The sequence below is a fragment of the Spizellomyces punctatus genome, assembly GCF_000182565.1.
Source record: "Spizellomyces punctatus DAOM BR117 chromosome Unknown supercont1.2, whole genome shotgun sequence".
In the NCBI taxonomy this organism is placed as follows: domain Eukaryota; kingdom Fungi; phylum Chytridiomycota; class Chytridiomycetes; order Spizellomycetales; family Spizellomycetaceae; genus Spizellomyces; species Spizellomyces punctatus.
This window is the reverse complement of record NW_015971538.1, coordinates 100,647-119,185: the sequence shown is the minus strand read 5'-3', so window position 1 is coordinate 119,185 and position 18,539 is coordinate 100,647. Positions and strand designations below refer to the sequence as shown.

At 47.2% G+C, this 18,539-nt stretch overlaps 7 protein-coding genes and 1 non-coding gene across 8 annotated transcripts; 4 read left to right on the top strand and 4 right to left on the bottom strand.

The window, feature by feature from the left end:
• Nucleotides 1-331: 331 nt before the first annotated feature.
• SPPG_00902 (uncharacterized protein) lies at nt 332-1,112 on the bottom strand. Its single transcript, XM_016749230.1, has 4 exons — nt 952-1,112; nt 688-890; nt 561-629; nt 332-475 (listed from the first exon to the last, which is right to left on the bottom strand). Exons 2-4 carry the CDS (start codon nt 844-846, stop codon nt 380-382), a joined length of 324 nt encoding a protein of 107 aa, XP_016611455.1. The 5' UTR covers nt 847-890; nt 952-1,112; the 3' UTR covers nt 332-379.
• A 128-nt stretch (nt 1,113-1,240) lies between these two features.
• On the bottom strand, nt 1,241-1,814 carry SPPG_00901 (uncharacterized protein). The gene has a single exon (XM_016749229.1). It carries the CDS (start codon nt 1,740-1,742, stop codon nt 1,353-1,355), a length of 390 nt encoding a protein of 129 aa, XP_016611454.1. The 5' UTR covers nt 1,743-1,814; the 3' UTR covers nt 1,241-1,352.
• A 559-nt stretch (nt 1,815-2,373) lies between these two features.
• Nucleotides 2,374-6,194, top strand: SPPG_00900 (uncharacterized protein). Its single transcript, XM_016749228.1, has 8 exons — nt 2,374-2,868; nt 2,932-3,003; nt 3,075-3,263; nt 3,322-3,396; nt 3,470-3,539; nt 3,597-3,735; nt 3,800-3,855; nt 3,918-6,194. Exons 1-8 carry the CDS (start codon nt 2,443-2,445, stop codon nt 6,017-6,019), a joined length of 3,129 nt encoding a protein of 1,042 aa, XP_016611453.1. The 5' UTR covers nt 2,374-2,442; the 3' UTR covers nt 6,020-6,194.
• A 121-nt stretch (nt 6,195-6,315) lies between these two features.
• On the top strand, nt 6,316-10,060 carry SPPG_00899 (uncharacterized protein). The gene is made up of 8 exons (XM_016749227.1): nt 6,316-6,363; nt 6,436-6,524; nt 6,612-7,110; nt 7,178-9,123; nt 9,190-9,302; nt 9,365-9,551; nt 9,607-9,730; nt 9,792-10,060. Exons 2-8 carry the CDS (start codon nt 6,477-6,479, stop codon nt 9,914-9,916), a joined length of 3,042 nt encoding a protein of 1,013 aa, XP_016611452.1. The 5' UTR covers nt 6,316-6,363; nt 6,436-6,476; the 3' UTR covers nt 9,917-10,060.
• Nucleotides 10,061-10,095: 35 nt separating this feature from the next.
• On the top strand, nt 10,096-11,446 carry SPPG_00898 (uncharacterized protein). The gene is made up of 4 exons (XM_016749226.1): nt 10,096-10,438; nt 10,503-10,589; nt 10,648-11,019; nt 11,082-11,446. The coding sequence occupies exons 1-4, from the start codon at nt 10,228-10,230 to the stop codon at nt 11,300-11,302; spliced, it is 891 nt and encodes a 296-aa protein (XP_016611451.1). The 5' UTR covers nt 10,096-10,227; the 3' UTR covers nt 11,303-11,446.
• Nucleotides 11,447-11,512: 66 nt separating this feature from the next.
• Nucleotides 11,513-11,585, top strand: SPPG_10021. Its single transcript has one exon. It is a non-coding gene; the product is annotated as a tRNA-Phe (tRNA).
• A 412-nt stretch (nt 11,586-11,997) lies between these two features.
• SPPG_00897 (uncharacterized protein) lies at nt 11,998-16,177 on the bottom strand (the record flags this gene model as incomplete). Its single annotated transcript, XM_016749225.1, has 18 exons — nt 11,998-12,332; nt 12,396-12,443; nt 12,520-12,533; nt 12,609-12,756; nt 12,817-12,851; nt 12,913-12,963; nt 13,022-13,052; nt 13,126-13,201; nt 13,262-13,837; nt 13,899-14,108; nt 14,167-14,258; nt 14,313-14,638; nt 14,706-14,981; nt 15,051-15,073; nt 15,141-15,291; nt 15,357-15,714; nt 15,779-16,006; nt 16,096-16,177. The coding sequence occupies 18 exons, from the start codon at nt 16,175-16,177 to the stop codon at nt 11,998-12,000; spliced, it is 3,060 nt and encodes a 1,019-aa protein (XP_016611450.1).
• Nucleotides 16,178-16,338: 161 nt separating this feature from the next.
• On the bottom strand, nt 16,339-18,400 carry SPPG_00896 (uncharacterized protein). Its single transcript, XM_016749224.1, has one exon. The coding sequence runs from the start codon at nt 18,081-18,083 to the stop codon at nt 16,470-16,472; it is 1,614 nt and encodes a 537-aa protein (XP_016611449.1). The 5' UTR covers nt 18,084-18,400; the 3' UTR covers nt 16,339-16,469.
• Between the last annotated feature and the right edge of the window lie 139 nt (nt 18,401-18,539).

The window sequence follows — 18,539 nt, the reverse complement described above, 5'->3', positions numbered from 1 at the left end:
GGTGCTGGATTTGACCACGTCGAGTTGAAGGGGTTTTCTGTCAATATTGTTAACTCTTTTCCTGAACAACTAGATGAAAGCTAAAGTAAAAAGGATCCTGGACTGAACGACGCCATGTGTCAACCTCAACCCAACATTCATTTGGGGTCCGACCACATCTCTGCCGACTTCCGCTTTGGAATACACTGATACGACGCCAATCATATTTATGTGAGGAGCCTTCCTCCTCATACATATATATGGGGCGCCCAAACCGTAACGACAGCATAATCTACACAGTTTAGTAGCATCCAATGACCAATCAAGAAGAAATATCAACAACCGGACAAAATCTGCTCCAGAACTATTTTCTATTATGCAAGGACGCCAAAAAAACTCTCTACAAAGCATTCTCTTTTTGAGCTCTTCGAAGATACGTGTTTGATACCACATTCCAAGCTTCTTGGTATCGGTCCGAGCATCGTTGCAGACAAGTCTATGTAAAAAGTCGGAATGGGCATTAGAAATACATGAGCAATCCTGGTGAGATTTTCCCAAAAGTAAGCAAACGAAAACAAAACCTGTTCTGAACTATCGAGCTTTGTTCCGGGTTTTGTTACGCATTTTGCAAAGCATTTTGTATTGATTTTCTATGTTTGTCAATTTAAGTCATGTTCAAAGCTTTTGAGTTGGGAGGTTGATACTTACGGACAAGAGTTCTTGAAAGTTTTGCATGGCCACCTCGCGGCGGATTTGGTCCATCAACTCTTGTGCCTTTTCGGATGCCATAGTGGGAATGATCGCCTGTACTTTGTGAGTGTGTTTGATGGTTTGTTCGCGACGAGTCTCTTGTCGGTCAACTTTCATGTTGCCATAGAAACGTATATGAACGCAGCCGAGAATTGGCAAGACTGTAAGTCAATTGGGTGAGATCATGGGGCAAGCCAAGCGTCGCATCAGGCATTTCGTTACCTTCTGTTCGTAAAGTTGGAAGACACTCTTTCGAAAAGCAAGCTTACTTTCAGTTGCCCCCATCCTCAAGCAGACTCTTATAATCGCCTGCAGCTCAACCAGGGCGCGGAATGCTTGGCGGGACTGCCGTCAATTTGTCTGCGCGTCTGTGTGAGTCATTCTGTCCGAATGCACGTGACGTTAGGGTTACACTTAACTTACAAAATAGAAAAAAGCCTGCATTCTGCTAATTGACGTCGGGTCGCTCCTAATGCAAACTTCACTGCTCGACGGGAAGGGAGGCGGCAGGTCCGGCTTCTATATCTTTGTTAAAATAGATTACAAGGTTCTAGATCGGCTATATTGTCTACTCCTACAGTTCTTCTTCTAGATTGTATCTATTCTACAGACTTATCTAAAAATCAGAGTGTGAACAACCCAGCAACGATCAAACCCGTCCCCACCCAAAAGGAACCCACGCCGACTTGTCGCGCCCCGCTGCTGCTGTCCCATACAGGCGCTTGCGTAATATTATGCACTTGCTGAAGTACATCAGCATTGATAGAGCAATCGAAATACATATCCTTGGTTTCGCAGGTGGTGCAATTCTGCGAACACTTGTGCAGCACGTACTCATTCCCCTTTTGGGCGAGGAAGTACGAGCCGGGCTGTCCAGGTGTGGGGTTGTCGATGCAGGTGCCGTTAATCCAAGCGGGGAAGCCCGATACCGGAAGGTGAACCCTGCAGTCGCCTGCCACGGAGGCGGCGGATGCCGCGAGGAGGACGAGGACAGGAAGAGATGAGGTCTTCATGATTTTGTGGTGGTTGTCTTGATGCCGGGCCTTGTGCTGGGTTGCTTTTTTATATAAGCACTCACCAAGTTCCCCGAAGCGTCGAAGAGAAAACACTCGATTTAATGATCCGATTTCAGCATAGTGTATATGACTGTGCCACAACCAATGGCATTCAAGTTAGCGCTCAGTACAGTATTTATACAATAGAGAACACTCCATTATTGCTCTCCTCCCGCACACACAACAATATTATACATGGTGCATATCATGATGCTATTTGCTGCTGGTTGCGAGTATGAAATCTCGAGAGTGCAGATGCATATAGGGCGCATTGAGTCCTTTTAGCCAAACTGGATGTGGATTTCCTGGCCTACTTGTGCAGAGACATGAACAGGTACCTGAGTTGTAACTGCACAGATATGTTACGTATCATTTATGAAAAGCAGCTATGGCAAAAGTCCAAGCAGCGGGAGTCGTTGTTGCAGCTGTTGAATGCCATCATCTAACCATGTTAACCCATGTTTCCATGCGAACCATGTTGGCTGTGGCTGTCTTCCATGGGGGACATTTTGAATGAATTACAAGTCACGGGACACCTCACGTTTTCGAGAACTGACACCTGGTTTGCTTTCAGAGCTTGCTTTCGCACCCTCAGAGCTAACAAGTGGGGTGCAAGGCATGAACGCATCCTTCACACTTGTTCCATCCCAAAAGAACTATGGCGTCCTCGCCGCCCGCCGCGGATAGCGACAATGATGCACGTCCCTTAATTTCACCACCTTCAAGTCCGACCCGACGCTCTCCAGGTCGCCGCTCGCCAACACGGTCACTCAGCTCTCCGTCCCGGTCAGCACCAGCACATCGCATTCCTATTCCCTTCTACTGTCACATTCAAAATTTTATACAACATATCCGCACCCATCCTTACTCTCCACGCACGTTTCAAACCCTATGTATATGCATTGTCTTTTTTATTGTGGTGTGGGGCATCCGACTCGAATGGAAGCGAGGGGCAATGCCGAAGCGGGTTATCGGTGCAGATGAAGTGGGGCAGTTTTCAGCTGAAGCAGCCTGGACAGTGTTGAAGGAGATTGGAAAGGAGCCGAGGAGTATTAATGATGAGAGCAATGAGCACGTGCGAAAGGTTAGTCGTTATCAGAGAACCATGGATGTGAGGATCATGCAACGTGACGTTCCGGATCCCTAGTATTTGATATCCGAACTTGACCGTCTCAAAAGTGAAGCGAGTTCTCTTGGGCGATCCGATGAGTATATTACTGTGAGTGCAGTATTTTGTTTGGAGGGCGTGAAAGCACGGATCGATTGTACTTATCATTGTTGCCCCACAAGATTTTACGTGATGATGCAACCAATCTCCTTTACAAGAACGCATACTACGAATCGACAAACATTGTCGTCCGCGTACAGGGTTCATCATCCACGGATCGGTCTGCCCTCCTCGTGTCGGCTCACTACGATTCGACGCCGTTATCACATGGGGTGACCGATGATGGGATTGCAGTAGCGGTCATGATCGAGGTTTGATAGGTGATTTTGTTGGAATTATATGATTGCATTCTCACATTTGCCGGGTTAGCTCGTTAGGGCTCTAATTCATAATCCAGTGCTTAAACACGATGTTATTTTACTTTTTAATAATGGAGAGGAACTGGTACGTTCATGATCCCAGCACACATTGACTGTCATGGAACGAACTTTTGTGAACAAGAATTATATTTGATTAGGGTTTATTCGGTGGATACTCATTTCTTCAACATCCGTGGTTCACCGATGTCAAGGCATTCATCAACTTGGGTAACTGCACCTGTGCATTTTGAGTACATTTGCTTGATCCGCTAATGTTAATGACAGAGGGGACGGGAACTGCATCTGGAAGTCGTGCGTTACTGTTTCGAACCAATTCATATGAGATGGTTGAAGCATATGCCAATTCAGCGCCCTACCCACACGCCTCAGTGTTAGTAGATGATATGATGGCGTTCGTGAGAAGGTACGTTGGACTTATGCTCTTGTACAAAAGTCGAGTACGTGCGCTTTAATGCAGTGAAATGCAGCGACACGGATTACCGACCTTACGCCGCGTATGGGAAACGTCCTGGACTGGATATAGGTAAATGCGGCAAAAATGAGTGTGTACGAGTGATGTTGAACACTCACATCATATTTGTCCAGCCTTTTACACACATCGATATCTTTACCATTCGCTCGGAGATGATTTGACCCATGCCAATGCGTTGAGTGTGCAGCAGTTGGGAGACAACGTTGTCGCGGTGGTGAAATTGGTTTGCAGTTCGGACTTGTTGGATTCCATTCAACCAGGCGCTGTAGTCGAAGATCCGTCAGGTGTTTTGCCCAGCGGTGGTTTTGTTTATTATGATTTCCTCGGGACACAGATGGTACTGGCAAGCGGGGTTTTGCAAAAGACTGGCATGGCTCTTCTGCTTGTTGCGGTCTTTATTGGCACAATCTTCAAGGCTGTAGCAGAAGCCAGACGTGTGGGCGTCAAGCGAGTGATAGTACGGTACGGTCGACCCATTTTTGAGGCTTTCGTTTTGGTATTGGCAACGTTTGCCCTGTCGATCTTCGTTGTATTTCTGCTGTCGACCATCAAATCCTTGGTGAATCGAGGTTCCACCTACGGCCATCCCAGGACAAACCTGATGTGGATTTGCATGGCGATTTTTGCCACGCTCTGTGGTATTCAGATCGTGTGGCCGTGGGTGGCGATCAAAACGCGATTACGACGGAAGCCCGTGGTGCTGTACAGCATGCTACCAACGAGCATCGGGGAAGGTGATGAATCCCACAGAGAAGAGACAGATGGAGAAATGGAACTGGATGATTCCGATGTGGCGTCTTTGGATTCTGATGATGAGGACGCACCAATTTCTCCTTTGAGACCGACTCACCACAGTTCCCGCCATCGTGAAATCTTACCGTCTGGCCCGTCTCTGCATATATGGCAGCCGTACGGTATCCTACTATTTCACCAAGTGCTCTTGTTCACGGCTCTGCTCTTGGCTGCAACACGAAACTTGATGGGATTTTATATCTTTTATGGATTTGCATTCTATTCTTCCCTGGCAGTATTAGTAACCATTTCTCTGGGCACCATCATCCGGAAATGGTGGCGAGCGGATGTTGTTGTATCTAATCAAACCGTGGTGCCTACAACAACCTCTTCGGGTTTTGCGAAATGGAAGCGAGTTGCGGTGGAGCTATACGAGCGATATGTCTGGGTCCTTTGGATGTGTATTGCGGGTGTTATACCACTCATGCATGTTATGGAAGTGATCTCGATTGGAATTGTTGGCCTACCTGCACTTATTGCGGAGGGCCTACCGGAGACTATTGTGGATCTCTTTTTCGGATTTTGGACTACCCTTACGGCGCTCCTTTTCCTTCCGGCTGTAACCCGTCATCGCATTCATCTTCCGTTCCTAACGGCGGTTTTTGCCATTCTGTTTGTCCTTTCGTATGTGCCATCTCTGTGGATGTTTCCATTCTCACCCGAGCGTCCCCATAAGCTAACGTTCACTGAGACATGGGATATCGCAAACAGAACGTCGACGGTTGAGGTGCTCGTTCTACCCACTATGGGTGCGATCAAGTGGGGGCAGACGGCCTACCGTTCCGAGGAAGTGGATTTTGACTGTGAGGGAGGGTTTTCTGGAGTTGTTGAAGGAGTGTGTCGATTGTATGATTTCGAACCGCCCCAGGTGGGTGGGGGAATGATGATCAAGATTGATCGGGAAGACGTGAAGGAGGGTCTTGTGGAAGGAAGTGTCACGGGTTTGGAATCTTCCAAAATTTGCTTGCTGGGAGTCGAACCCTACCTTCCTGCGAACCCAAAAGAGTCCATGGACATTGGTGTACAGTTGGAAATACACAATCTAACCCGCTGGACAAACTTTACGGCCCCACAACCCGGCCCAGAACCGCCAACTGTATCTCACGCTATTTATTACGCACGCTCGGCCCGGATCGAAACTACCTTCCGCGTAACATTCCCCCCCAACACGTCCCGCCCGGAAATTACATTTATCTGTTTTTCTCCCGCACGACGAACCAGCCAGGCCTATAAGCACCTCCTTATGTTAGACGAAAATAATAATCCAGAACCTGTGGACTCTGGGACCAAAGGACCAGCCGTCGCTTCCTGGGCTACATTTGTTGATGCAGTGACTAGACAAGTGCCTGTAGGCAAAGTAGCGGACTGGGTAAGGGTTATTGGAGGGAGAGCTGGTGGGGTGGGTGTTTTGACAAAAATCTGATACCAGTCATGATGCGAGCAAAATTGTGATACCATGCATTGGATGCCCTGATACAATTACTTTAGAGTTCCTAATTTGCGAGAATTTTCTATTTTTTGGTTTTGTTTTTTTTGGATGAGTTGCATGTAACATGTTGGGTATCTGAACTCTTTATAATAATGAGATCTGATTTCACTCACTTGGTATGCATAAGCTTGGTTGTCGTTGCAATTGGAAACGCTGCGAGCCGGCAGCCTCGATGCATGATACAAATCACATGGAGCGTGACGCGCGTGGCGGACCTCCATGGCCTTCTTGAGTTTGCAAGGTGCCAGAACACCAGATAATTGCCAGATCCTGCCAAGGTACCTAAAAGCTTTTGGTTTCTGCGAGAGGAGATGACGTACGAATTTGTTATGTAGTGCTAACTGTGTTAGACCGCATCCCCCGTCTCCCCAGATTCGTCCGACTCACGTTCATGGCGAACCAAGACGACGACGACTTTTTTGAAATAGTCGACTACACGGTGAGTAAGCTACTGCAAATGGTTTGACTTTCCCTCCGTGATCGGGTTGTAACTCACGGGTGACATCTCCTCTCGCATTCTCTCAAGTCAGCCTCCCCTTTCGAGTATCTTGTATCATCCATTGAGCGGTTGATCTCACTCTGGAACCTAGATAACGATGCCGTGGGAGAAGGAATATCCCCAGTCAAACAAGAATATCTAAGCTTTGGGGAAACGGAATGTCTCCTCACATACCATCACCACGAATGTACTCACGATTTTCCCCTCACAACCGCAACCATGACACCTCTCCACCGCTGGACTGGCCTATCGAGTCTGCTGACACTCGTACCTACCAGGACATCATCCCGAGCCGCACTGGGTCTGAGCATGACAAACATGTTATTATCAGCTGGTGCCATAGCATTGCAAAATAGTAACTGTTCTGTTCCTGTTTTCGTACCAACGGGCCCGGAATGGAAGAACATGTTTGCGGGAACAGGGCGCGAGGAGAGACGGTGGAGGATGATCCATGCCCCATATGTCCCACCGCAATATTCTGAGCTTGAAAGTCTCGTAGAACTCGTGCAGGAAAAAATGGAACAAGGTGAGTAGGTAATCATGATGTTTGGCATTGAGATCGTCCTAATGCTAGCGTTTTCGGGAAATGGCAGGTGGTGCGCAAGGTCCGTTGACGGTATCGATGGCGCTGTCCTTCCAAATCGTCATTGAAGAGGACGAGATAGAATGGCGAGAATACATTAGCACCCCGGACACTGTTGCCACAGACTTGACTGATCATGCGGATGAAGAAGAGGACGGAACCGAAATTATTACACTCCCTTTCGGACCTGCCTCTAATCCTGTTCGAAGTATAACGCTCGAAGCACTCTTTCCGGCTAAACCACCGCAAAATTATATTGGCGAGGTGGATCCATGGTCCACGGATTGGAGAGTCAGTCTGGATGTACAGGAGCCTCCTGGTGATGGGCTTCTAAGTGGCATTTTGAAAAGGGCTATGGACGCGTCGAAGGAGTCGAGAATAGTTGCAGACACCTTTTCCGAAAGTGATGAGCAGATCCCTGGACGTATCAAAAGTGTGGCTCAGGTTGGCGTTGAAGCGAAAAGGGCCTTAGTTGATATGAATGATATTGAAGACGCAATCCAAGCATTGTGGAGATCAGACACTCAACCGCCCGCGACTCAACCTACACCACCGAGGGCGAATGTTCCCAGCACCGCAAGTCTAATATTCCAAGCTCAATTGCCAGTATATGTCCCCCAGTTCAGCCTTCTCTGGAATCTTTCCTTACGCCTGCTCGATGCCGTATCTCCAGAATCATGTCTTCGGTTTGATGCGGGCATGGGACCGATGCTAAAAGGTCTTTGGCCGGAACTCTGTCGAGAATTTCGAATGTGCTGGGACGTCGGCATGCCTATCCCTGGTGTTTGGGCTGGTGAGGAAGGTGTGGAGCTGAAATGGAATATATTGTACCAAAAACTGCAGATGCTGAATTGGTGTATCAAGGTCAGACGAGAAAGGGGTGGCTATGACACACAGATTGACGTGAGCGAGAAACAGCAGGAGAAAGAGGAGAACGAGGATGGGGGAAAGCAAGAAGAGCAGGTGCACGAGAGCTCAGTATTATCGCTGTCGCAGCGTGTCATGAATTCTTTAACGGCGGCTGTTACGAGTCTGGATCCTGGAAATTCAAAGTCTTCCACCTCTGCGAATGAGAGTACCCTTGTGAGATTATTTGAACGACTCACATCAGATGATACGTCCCTGTCCAATGGAGATGCAGCGAACATGCAACAGCCACAGGTAAATCGACCTACACCACCACCACCACAAAGAGTTATCACGCCTCGTGGGCATCCAGCCTTAGAAGCGACAAGCTGGGGTAGTGATCGAAGTTGGGAAGACATCAAGAAACGGGAGATGGCCACAGGAAGTCAGGGCAGCGGTGGAGTGATAGTTGGGTCATTGGGTGCGCGAAGCTTCGGCTCTTTCGAAGAAGCCGTCGACATGGCTGATTTGAGTGCTGAGATAGAGTCCCAGCCAAAACATCATCCTGACGACACTGATGGAGATGAAATCTTTTTTGACACTATGGAGGATATTGATGTCGCTTCACCACACCACGAGCGACGCACCGCTTCAAAACCTCCTATACCGCGGAGCGAGATCAGCAGCAGCTGGGAGCGTCCCAAGCCCTTCCTCACTGATTCCTTCATTACAATCCCATCATCCGCATCGCAAGAACGCATTGGAGACAAAGCGCCCCTCAAGATTTACCTCCTCTCAGATCCTACAACTCCCATTTATGAACCCCACCTCCAGCATCCAGGTCCAATGACAGAAGATATGATCCAAAATCTGCAATCACATCTATCAGCCCTTGGCACGACTCACGAAGCCGCAATCGAGCGAATGCGAATACAGTCTCGGCAGCTGAAGAGTGATATGGAAGCGTTCAAGGCTGCGAATCCTGGATGTGGGCTGGAGGATTTTGTGAGATGGTATTCGCCACGGGATTGGATTGATGAGGGGGAAGGTGGGGGAGGATTGAGTGGGCGGATGAAAGAACCTGGGAATTTGTGGGTAGAGATATGGAAGGTATGCAAAGTCTTGATTCGGATGGACGCTTTCCGTGTGTCTCATGTCTGGGTTATTTAACTGCAGACTTCCTTGCCCATTTCTGCTGACATGCAAGCACCTCTCTTTGACCACACTCAAGTTGCCAACCAAGTCCTTTCGTATCTGGACTCACTATCCCCGTACAATGTTCTCACGATGTAAGCTACAGTCACTTGTCAAAGTTTCCTAAATCCTGTTTAACAAACCAGTTTCTCAACAGTCTTCTCCGGACTATGATCCTCATTGTCTACTCTACGCTCTCAACACATCCACTGGTAGCTCGAATACCTTCACTTGAAACCGCTGTACGACAGTTAGCGAATGTGATTGACGATGAGGAGGAATTCTTTAAAGAGGCAAAAAGAATAGAGTTGATGCTGGGCGTCGCTGTTGCCAGTTGGTCAAAGGTGAGTGCCAAAATAGAATCTTTTTAGTATCCTCTATTCTGATGTTTTATACCAGTTCAAGGACGATGATCTTATCAACACGTTTTTGGAGTCCCCACTATACTCCCACATTTTTGCACGAGAGGAAAACACAGGGACCGACTCCCCACGACATGTAGTAGGGAGAGTATTTACCCAAGGTACGCGATCGCAGAATGCGGGGTTCACTAGTTGCTGTGCTTATTCTTTGTCCTGCGGTAGATCGAATACCGTCATCCTTTCCCAACCCGCAATCCCGTGAATACATCTTTTGGAAAGAGGGCCGGAGAAAAGCATATGCCGTGTTGCGAGGCGGGGAGTTTAGGGTTGTGGAATGTGATTTCTAACAAGTGTCATTTGGACATTGACTTCCCGCGTGATTTGGCCTTACAAAACTTTTGGATTGCGTGAAAGTACATATGCGAAATATCCCGCTCGTATGGCAAACTAGATCACTACACAATTGCACAATTGCCAATGTTCTTTAAAGCAGATACCACCATATTGCAACAGTATGTCGAAAAGATCTCCATACGCCACGCGGCACAGCGTGCCTTCCCCTCCTTCCCCACAAAACAGTGTTCTGGCAGGGGGTTTGTGTTGACGGCTTCCACTCGTAGCAGTACATCGCAGTGAAATTGTATTAGTTGCAATAACCATGACGGCAACCGGCAAGCGCGCAAATGACTCTCCCTCCAAGGCCAAGGCTGACGGGGAACCGCCTGTCAAGAAGATTGCGGCAGATGGAGAGGAGACGGTGGTTGACCTCTTCGTGGACGAAGCTTTTGGTGTTTCCCCCGCCGCAGTTTATGAGGTTCTTACCAACGGAGAAAAGTATGGGGAAGCACTTGGTACCGCAGTGTGGAAAGGTATGTAGAGAATTGTAAGAGAATGTTTGCCACGACTCTTGAGTTTATCTGCGAAATATAATAGGAAACTTGGAAGTGGGTAACGACTGGATCGCAGGAGACGGCTTCTGCAGGTACAAGATCCTCCATTTGGTGCCCAACAAGCTTATTGGTAACTATGGGCCGTATAAGTATATGTCCGGCTTATAAGGGTCTAACCCCATCGATAGTTCAAGAATGGCGTTTGGAAGACTGGGAGCCAAGTGTTCCTTCCTCGACAGTCGTAACCACCATCAGCCCCCGTCCACATGGCGGTGCACGAGTGGTACTTAACCACATCAATGTTCCCTCCAAAGACGCTGAAAGGTTGCAAGCCGGCTGGGTGGACTTTGTATACAAAGCCATCAGGGCTTACCTGAAAGACGAGAAGAATGCGCGTCCGCCCCGAACCGGTCGTAACCTCTGTCACGTCGAAATCCCTGCCAAGGATGCTGATCGGGCTGGAAAATTCTATGCAGATGTCTTTGGCTGGAATGTGTCCAAGTGGGCCGAGGAGTATGTCGGATTCTCCTCTGGACCGAGGAACAGTGAATGGGGCTGGGGTGAGCTTGTCTGTCGTTTTTATATGCCATAATACTTGTTATTGACGAGTAAATTTCACAAGTTGATGGAGGCTTCCCTCAACAAAACACCAAGCCTATCGCCGATCACGAAAAGGTCGCTAGTCCGACCTTGTATTTTGATGCCAAGCCCATCGAAGAGTTTGAAAAGAAAGTTGTTGCCGCTGGTGGAAAGGTGCTCAAACCTAAACACAAGACCTACTATGGCACTATCGCTGAATGTCAGGATACGGAAGGGAACTTTATCGTATTGTATGAAATGTAGGTGGCTAGTTAGCTAGCTAGCTGCGTTAGGGAGTAGGCCTTGAAGGAAATATTGACAATCATAGCACAGATTTTGGTCGTATTTACAATAGGAAATGTACACTTCCACTCATGGCCTCACGTCCAGACAGTCACTGCCGTTCCCCATTTCGTCAAACTCAATGGAAAAAGATTATGCTCATTAATTTTGATTTTCAGGGGCAGAACAACAGCTTCCTTAGCTCAGTTGGGAGAGCGTTAGACTGAAGATCTAAAGGTCTCGTGTTCAATCCACGAAGGGAGCAATCTACAACAAGACGCCGGGATTTTTTTCCCAATTATGTTTTTATGTTGGGCTCAACTTTATGCATGTCGCATTTCACAAAGATATGTTTACTGGGAGATCATATTCAATGCAACGAGCAGCCATGATCGCATTGACGCTGCGACAGGCAATCCCCCTTGTTATGTATAAATTGTGATAGTTAACTGCTTTTCGCCAGATTCAAGCTAATAGAGTACAAACACATACGTCCATCATTTCATGCAAAAACTGATGCTATTTCCAAAATCATACAGGTGGTTCTACCACTGTGCCAGAACTTTTGATGACTCGCATCCCTCCGTCGTAACTCTTACGTTTAAATAGCCTCATCATTAACATTTGCCAAAACTCGATCATACACTTTCCCCATCGTCAACCTTCTGACTTTCGTCTTACTTTTCCCGCTTGCTCGGTGCGCGTGCATTAAAATTCACCATGTCATCCTCTCCATGGAGCACGTCCACGGGCTCGACAGACCGCTGACGCTTCACATTCCGTCGAGTTCGCGCTTCCTCTTCTTTCGCAAGTTGCAATAACCCTGGATCCACAAAGTTGTGTTCCGGACTCTCAGGGACTGGAGCTATCGCGCTGGACAAAGGGACGCGAATCGGACGCTGGTATCCATCTGAAGGCGTGTAATTCACATTCATGGGAACATAGGTGACTCCGTCTGCTTCGCATGTAAATTGTTGATCTAGACTTTCGGTTTGAGAGGCCGTTTCACTAGCTAGCAATGCGCGCATCAATTAAGATCAGTATGCTAACATTGCGTGAAGCTGCGACGGAGTACCTGAATAACTTCGACGAACGAACAAAAAGCGGGTTTGTACCCAATCAACTGCGTGCGGTATCAGCGTAATTGCAAAAGGTTAATGAGCTCTCCGATAAGCAACAAAATCGACGATTTTCCTCACTGTTGGGAACAACCCTAAAAAGAGGATGGTAATTACATTAGTAAGGTATGGCTACAGATTGATTGATTCATCAACAGTTGTAAACTCACAAGTATGGGGTCGTGCAACTGAAGTTTTCTGGACAATTCACAATCTCGTTCAAACTCAGACATAGATTGATTCCTGTTTTGGATCCTGGCCATCCGCCGGAGCTGCGGGAGGCATACCCCAAGGAGGTTACAGACTCAAAGGCGTGATCTGCCAGAATGATAGATGTTATTTCTTATAGTCATTCGCATGCAAGAATGATGACATTACATATGCCGTGTCCATATGATCGGCCGTGAACGATTCTGGTAATAGCTACTTTGAATATCCTTCGTGGTGGGTAGTCCGACTCAGAATGGTACTCACTGGTTGAAATTCAGTCCGGTTCGTAGGATGCTGTGCCAATTATAGAGTGGGCTGCCTGCTCAACATGGTTATCGTATACTTTCTTGAGTCCACTGGCAGGCATTTGAACGAACCGTGAAACGCCCAAAGGCTCTTGACATCTATTGACAGTTTACTCAGTGTTCTCCCAGTAGAGATGTATTGAATCTTGCAGTTGCAAAATCCAACACTTACGCTTTCTTGCTGTTAGCGCTCTTTGCTCCTTCAAAAATCGCTCCTCTTTGTCAGGATTGCTCATGACCATTTTAAACTGCAAAGTCACGTTCTAGCATATCTGGGTATGATAAGATTGAAATGATCGTTCACTGACCTGCCAATAACCAACCCCAACACCTGCAACCTTCTCTTTATCGTCTACCAGTTCTTTGACATGACTACGGTTACTGCAAATGATCCACCTCAGAAGTGGGTACAGTAGACGATTGATGGAATCCAGGGTCGACCGCAATGTCAAAGATTTTCCCCGGTCCACATACGACGGGCTTTGTTTTGTGGGACAATCTTGGGGCATCTTTTGCCGCTTCGACTCCGTTTCCCTGTCCAGCACATTGGCGTTCATACTGTCTTCTTCTTGGGCCTCCGTTTGATGGCTCCATTTTGATTGCATGAATCCGGTGACCAACTGCTGATTCAAAGCGTTTTGTAGGTCTTTGATTGGAGGTAATTGATCCAAGGTCTGAACCACGAGCTTATGCTCGTGTGCACGTACGGCCCCAGCTTGTCTTATCGGCCATCCGAGCCAGTGATTTTCGATAATCTTGAAGGGAATTTGTTGATCTTGAAAGGACACTGATCTTTTATTGATTATCGGTAGCTCGTCCGAGATCTCAAGATAGTCGTCGATTGCAAGCACTTTGACTCGGAAATTCTGGCCTTGATAACAATACTGCGAGTGAACCAATATAAAACGCCTATACTCTCAAGGCGGTAATCCACGGAATAGTCACCTCAATCATGTCGCCTACCGCCAGCCGAACAAAGGGTTCAACCTGAACAGACAGAAAGTTCCCCTCGCGCAATAAAATTTGGCCAGCGTTCGGATGCACAGCAAACTTCATATAACCAACGCCATGCGGAAAAGGGTCAAGTTTCTGGTTCGCCGCTGCCACATATGCTAACGACACGAGCATATCCACAACTCCTGGATGATGGATAATCTGGATCGAGGATCAAGTTGATACGCAATGCAATAGAAATGATAAGCTCGAGTATTACCTCCTGCTCGATGGATGCTCCCAAGCCAAGATGAAAATACTGATAAGTACATAACGCAGAATCGCAAACAAAAGGCTTCAAAGGTTCGAATTCTACCGATTGACTTTAGAATCAGACATAAAGTTGGTCATTTGCATCGCACAGACCTTTATTTATTTGTCGATGACACACGAGACAAAATCGTGATGCCAGAGCCAGACGGCGGATAACATAGCGAAGAGCGAGCAAGGGAAAGTTTAAATAATGGTGAAACCGATTGGACTTTGACGTACTATCAGCTGGATCCGCAGACAGGGAGTTGAGCTGATCTGCATGTCGATGCTGTTGGATGAAAGTAAGCTCTTGTGCATCGGCGGAACGACAGAGGTCCCAATCAGTAGATCTAGTATGGGGATCTCCGGACGGAAAGCATGGATCCGGCTGATTTCCGGATATAGCATTGCGCCTTTCATACATAAGCTCGGCGCCAGCCCTATTCAGAATGGAATCAATGATTAAGTTGGAAGTCCAGACCAAGTACGTGGTTAAACCGCACACACCAATTCAAACCAAATTGTAGCCTATACGACAATAGCACGAGGAATCGTCTGTTGAGAATGTCGGCCAAAGACCAAGATAAAAAGAAGGGTGACAAGATCGTCCTGCGTGTCTCCTGTCTGGTCTTGTTCTGCAGGCGTAAGTGGTCGTTGTTTGCGGTGTTTGCTTGGAACATGCCGATGCCGTCTGTAGCTGAGAGGGAGGGTACATCTCCTGTCACGACCCGAAATTCAACTAGAGGCTGCGGATGGTAGGCCGCTGTTGGGTTAGTGTCCATCCTGGACATCCATATACGTTTCCAGTAAATGCGAATCCAAATGTCTTAATTGACTTAACGCTTAACGCACCCTCTTATATACGAAATGTTGTCCTGAAATAAACAAACAGCATTAAAGACTCACAGAATGGATCGGTACCGCACTGATTCCAATATGCACCTTTCTTAGAACTTCGATATATTCTGGGCCAAACTTCATCAGCATGAACATATACTTTGATGGTTCTAAATTCCATGCCAGACACTGATCCTGAGTGAGAATGCCAGAGTTCACTAATTCTTGTATCCAGATACTGCTGTACAAAATAAAGCTAAGCGGAGTCAATAAAGGAGATGAAGCACATATACATGAATACACCAACTTTCACGGACATACCCATTTTCAGCAGGCCAGGTTAAATACCCCTGATGTTTGTACCCGCAGCTGATCAGCTCATTGACATCTCTCAACAACAGTTCGCGCATCCGGTCTGATATGCCGCTGAGATCACTAATCGAGTCATCTAGATCCGAACCATAGTTGCAATCGTCGTCGCTCGAGTCGCTTTCAAAAGTCTCCACTTCACCACGCTCAACCTGCCCCTCACTATTGGACGCTTCCGTTCCTTTTGCCAATATCCTCAGAAGAGGATCCGAAGGAGTTTTGAAGATGTCACACAACCGAATAATACATGATTCAAAGCATTGAAATATTGACTGCCGTGAAATGGGTACATTTGCGACAGCCTCTGCGGCTACACCGGAAAGCTAAAATCAATAGATTGCATGCGTATGCTCTACTTCATATCAATAACTTACCGCCAGCAGCTCGAAAATCCGCATGCGAATCATCCAGAAAGCAAAAACCTGAGCATCCGTCCGGATACGTGTGCAGATCTCCAGAGAACAAGTCAGTCCACCAGGGAGTAATTTGGGTCAAATGAGATGAGAATGTACCATTAAAGACTAGAGAAACGTCCACGCGGCGGCGACCTGCATAATGGAAGCGGAAAACCAGCATGCCATCTTCGTCCCCGCGTGCTAGACCTGATGATGTGTTTTCAATAACCAAGCATCTTGAGCAGACTCTCATAGGAACATGTGGCTGAAGGGAGAGTGGTAGAATTTGATGGTACCTCGAAGGTAAGACGACTCATCAAACGCTTGTTGAAGCTTTAGCAGCTTGGAAACATCCTGCTGAAACTCTTTTCGTGGCATGCTTGGAAACAACGAGATAAATGAAGATCATATTGGACAGAATGGCTGGCCTAAATATATATTTCAATTGCTACGTACCCACTGTCTGAGTAAGGTGGACGGCTGTGAAGCGAGGCAAGAAGTTGAGTTTGACAGCTCGAAGTTTGCCAGGTGAGGCTTAGAGCTTACAGCAGGTGTTACACAATGATCGGGACACGTGATGTTGCAATATTACTTAAAGCCTGCAGTTGCTTTCTGTTAATTCCTTTAGTTTTCAAGCTTCCAGTCTTTTATTTCTCCATAAAAACAATCATCAAGTTGATGTAAAGTCAATCGCTTTCCCTCGTCCTAGATTCAATTTATGAACAACCTGATCCATGACTCCCTTCTCCCCTTGCCCATACATGGAGGAAGCAGCACCGCATCGGGTAAGCACATCCAACACCTCTTTATAACCTCTGCATATCGCTATTCGCAATGGCATATAGCCATCTGCTCTCGGATCTGCTCCGTATTGAAGCAGCAGTTCGCTTGTTCGTATCTGATTGTTTTCAGCGGCGATAATAAGTGATGCATTGAGTATCTTTACTGGAATGGGTGACGATGCGTTCCTCAGCAGCAGACCAAGGATTTCGCCGTTCCCGCTCGCGGAAGCTTCACGGATGACCAAGCCTCCTCCAACGGCCACATCAACCATGCATTCGTTTACCAGGAACTGTGTGCATCCAATGCTCCCAGACATGCACGCAAACCTGAGACACCAATCGCTGTCGAATCTCGGGTCCATTTTCTGAATTTGAACTAGATATCGTAGACAATATTCCCGATCTTGACAAAGTATGCCTTGAAGGAGGTCGTATCGAATGAAAGGATCCGTGATATCCAGCAGCTTGGTATTAAAGGTTGACTGTAGGAATGCAAGTAAGGCTGATTCAGATAATTGGCCAAAGGTAAGGGGGAGCTGTTGGGGGTGGGAGCGGTAGGTGCGACATCGGATGTTCAGTAAGATATCTAAAAGAGAGTACGATGGACACGAAAGATCCGAGTTCTTCGACACTAATCCCTTCCTACTAACGGGAGGACTTGTCAAGAACCAGTACAAGCACTTGTCCAACATTCCCACATGATGAGCGGCCGGTAATATTCTTAGCAAACGCTTCACCAGAGTACAAGCATTGCTGCCCAATCTTGCATCCGTCACAAGGTGATAGAAAATCTCGAAAGCCACGTCCACGCCCGTTATGTCAATTTGCTGTATAGATCCCATCTCAAGTTCGTCCAGGAGGAGATGGATGGAAGAAAGTTTTCCGCTGGCAAACGCAAACGCAAGAGCGATACCTATTTCTTTGGCGGTAAGTTGACATGCATGACGGTGAAGGATCGCCTCGATGGTGTGCGAGTACCCAACAGCGACCGAGAACCTTAAGATCGTGTTTACGACGGTTCGGCTGTCTGAATTCGTCGATGGTAGTGAACATTCTGCAGGAAAGAGTTGAGAGGTAGAGTTTGCTGTATGCGATTTCCTTAGATCCGAGTCGACTTGTTCCTGGTCAAGCAACCTAATTGTCGTATTCTCCACCGTTTCCGTAAAATCGAACGCCAACACCATTTTGGCCAAGAGCGCATCGCTAAGAAGCCGAACCGGATGTCGTACCAGCTCTTTTACTCTGCTGATATTCTTATATCCACTCTGCTGCCTGAATACCTGAAACGCAGCATACTCGTGCAGCCTTGGTAGCAATGGAAACTGATGCTTCAACCATCGTAATCGAATGGATGCCGACTGACCGATGATGAAGAATCTTTTGCAGGTTAGCACCAAATGTTGCGGGTCGCTGACATGTACAAATATGTACTCTAGGAGCTCTTGAGGAAGCATGGTGACGGATGACAAAGATATCATTACGGCGACTGATGAAAAAACCATATTGGCCTTTCACGGCAAGCCAATAGAGATGACGTATGGGGTCTCTTGCAATTAGGTATACGTATTAACAAGTATTAGGGGTGATTGACAAGTATCGGCATCTTTAAGCTCATTCTCAGCGGCAGTGCATCCGCTCATAATAGTGACTTTGAATCGTTGATGCATTTTCTAATAAACGTGCTCTACATTCTCGATTTCAAAGAACACTCCTGGATGCTGTCCTAATGACCATTGCCAACCTTCTAAAATCTCCACCACCCACAGACGTTGTTTTCCCAATGTTTTGTCTGAAGGATCGCGCATTAATTTGAGTTTTGCTGATCGATCGAAACGAGAGCTGTTTTTTTGGATCGGATCAAGAAATGAAAGTTGCAAATCCTGGTGGGTGGTTTTTGCCCCTCCGCTTTCTCCCCGAACTGATCGATCGGACCGACAGATCGGCGCCGCAAAAACAAC